A 1,850-nucleotide genomic window follows, 5' to 3' on the forward strand; every position below is an offset into this window, starting at 1 on the left:
TGGGATTCCAGGCATGAGCCACCGCGCCCGGCCTGCTGTCCACTTGAAGGCAGTGTTCCACAGCATGGGGGGCCCGGATGAAGGCTGTGTGAAGACCCATGCGGGACAAGGGCCCACCCCCCCAACCGGGGCCTTCCCCATCGGACTGGAGCTGTCATTCCCCCACTGCAGGAGATAGACAGGGTGAACACCCAGGCTCGGGCCAGCCCCAGGAGTCCAGGCAGCCCTGGAGTGTGGAGAAGGGAAATAGGCCCGGCTCAGCCCACTGACCCCACTGTCTTCCTGTTCCAGACACGACCGACTTCCAGGAGAGCTTTGTCACCTCTGGCGTGTTCAGCGTCACTGAGCTTATCCAAGTGTCCCGGAGTGAGTGTTCCCGTCAGCCCAGAGCTGGGTCCTGGAGAGGGGAGGAGGCCGCAGGGAGGAAGGAGCTCACCCCCTCACCCTACTCCTTGTCCTTTCCAGACACCCACTGTGTTATCAAGCCAAGGTTCCTAGAAGGGGAGGGGGCCAGGCCCTTCCCAGAGCCCAAGGTCAGGGCTCCCTCCCACCTCCCCAGGAAACAGAATCCAAATGCTGGATGGCAACTAAGGAACCTTCTGCCCCAGCATCCTTCCTCCTCCCTGGGGCCTCCACTGTCCTGTCCCAGGAGACCCCAGAGGACCCCCCCCACTCCCTGCTCCTCCTGTCCCCTTGCTTTCCCTGCTGACCTGCTGGGGACCCAGCGAATTCCATCCCACACTGTCTGAATCCCACCTCAGCAAGTCCTGGGCGCTGTCCTTCTTTAGCCCTGACTGACACTCTCCCTGTCCAGATCCACAGAGCCTGGCCTCGAGCTCTGGCTATGCCTCTGCCTCACAGTGTGCTCTTGGCCTCTCCCCATGACCTTGGTCCTCTGATCCATAGAATAAAACTGGTTTCAGCCACCCTAGGAACTGGGCCAATATGGGAAGGGGGTCCCCCTTTGGACTGCACCCAATGGCTTTCCCTACCTCTAAAGCAAACCGCAGCACAGGACACTGCTTCCTGCCTCACTCTCCTCTCTCACCCTCTACAGCACCTGTGGTGACCGGAACAGGACCCAACTTCTCCCTGGGGGAGCTGCAGGGGCACCTGGCATACGACCTGAACCCAGCCAGCACTGGCCTGAGAAGAACGCTGCCCAGCACCTCCTCCAGTGGGTAAGTACCCAGGTCCCCACTTCTGGGCATTTCACAACCCCATTCATCAGCCCATCCCCTCTGGTCCGAGCTGACTCATTCCTCTCCCTGGAATACCTCTTTTCACAATTCACCTGGCCTGAGAAACTCCTATTCATCCTTCAAAACCCAGCCAGCCCCATGTGCCTCTTCCCCTAGCCCTGACAGCCCACCGTGGGCTCCCCCAGCCTCAAATCCTGCCGGCTCAGCCAGGCCTTAGGACCCCCCCGCCCCCAGAGAATGCAGACACAGGTTCTTGCTGAGATATGCTGTGTGACCTCGAGCGGGTCACATTGTGCCTCAGTTTCCCCATCCATAAAATGGGATCATACCCCTAACAGGCAGTTCTGAGAACTACAGGTGGTCAGGGGATTAGCCAGGCTGCCTGGGTTTTGGTCTCCACCATGCTAGCTTGGTGTCCGACCTCTGTTGAGACCCTCCCTGCCTTGGCCCGGGTGTCCCATCCAAGCAATGGTTGGAACAGGGGTTCATTGGGAATGGGCTGAACTCTCGCGGGACCACCTCCCTCGCCCTGCCCACTTAAGGACCGGAAGCAGCAAAGCCCGCGGCCGCGCCCCCCGCCCCCGCGTCTCCCTGGTAACCAGTCTCTCCCCCTCCCTCGCCCATAAGGAGCAAGCGGCACAAATCGGG

General features: G+C 60.6%; 1 protein-coding gene across 1 annotated transcript in view; it reads left to right on the top strand.

Moving 5' to 3' along the window:
• Nucleotides 1-1,850, top strand: part of NFIC (nuclear factor I/C (CCAAT-binding transcription factor)) — a 116,616-nt gene that overhangs the window by 78,448 nt on the left and 36,318 nt on the right. Inside the window, exons 5-7 of the mRNA XM_011967450.1 lie at nt 292-366; nt 1,058-1,181; nt 1,830-1,848. Coding sequence (XP_011822840.1) covers nt 292-366; nt 1,058-1,181; nt 1,830-1,848 — 218 coding nt within the window. The remainder of the gene's footprint in view (nt 1-291; nt 367-1,057; nt 1,182-1,829; nt 1,849-1,850) is intronic.

The sequence above is a fragment of the Mandrillus leucophaeus genome, unplaced genomic scaffold, assembly GCF_000951045.1.
Source record: "Mandrillus leucophaeus isolate KB7577 unplaced genomic scaffold, Mleu.le_1.0 Scaffold8, whole genome shotgun sequence".
Lineage (NCBI taxonomy): Eukaryota > Metazoa > Chordata > Mammalia > Primates > Cercopithecidae > Mandrillus > Mandrillus leucophaeus.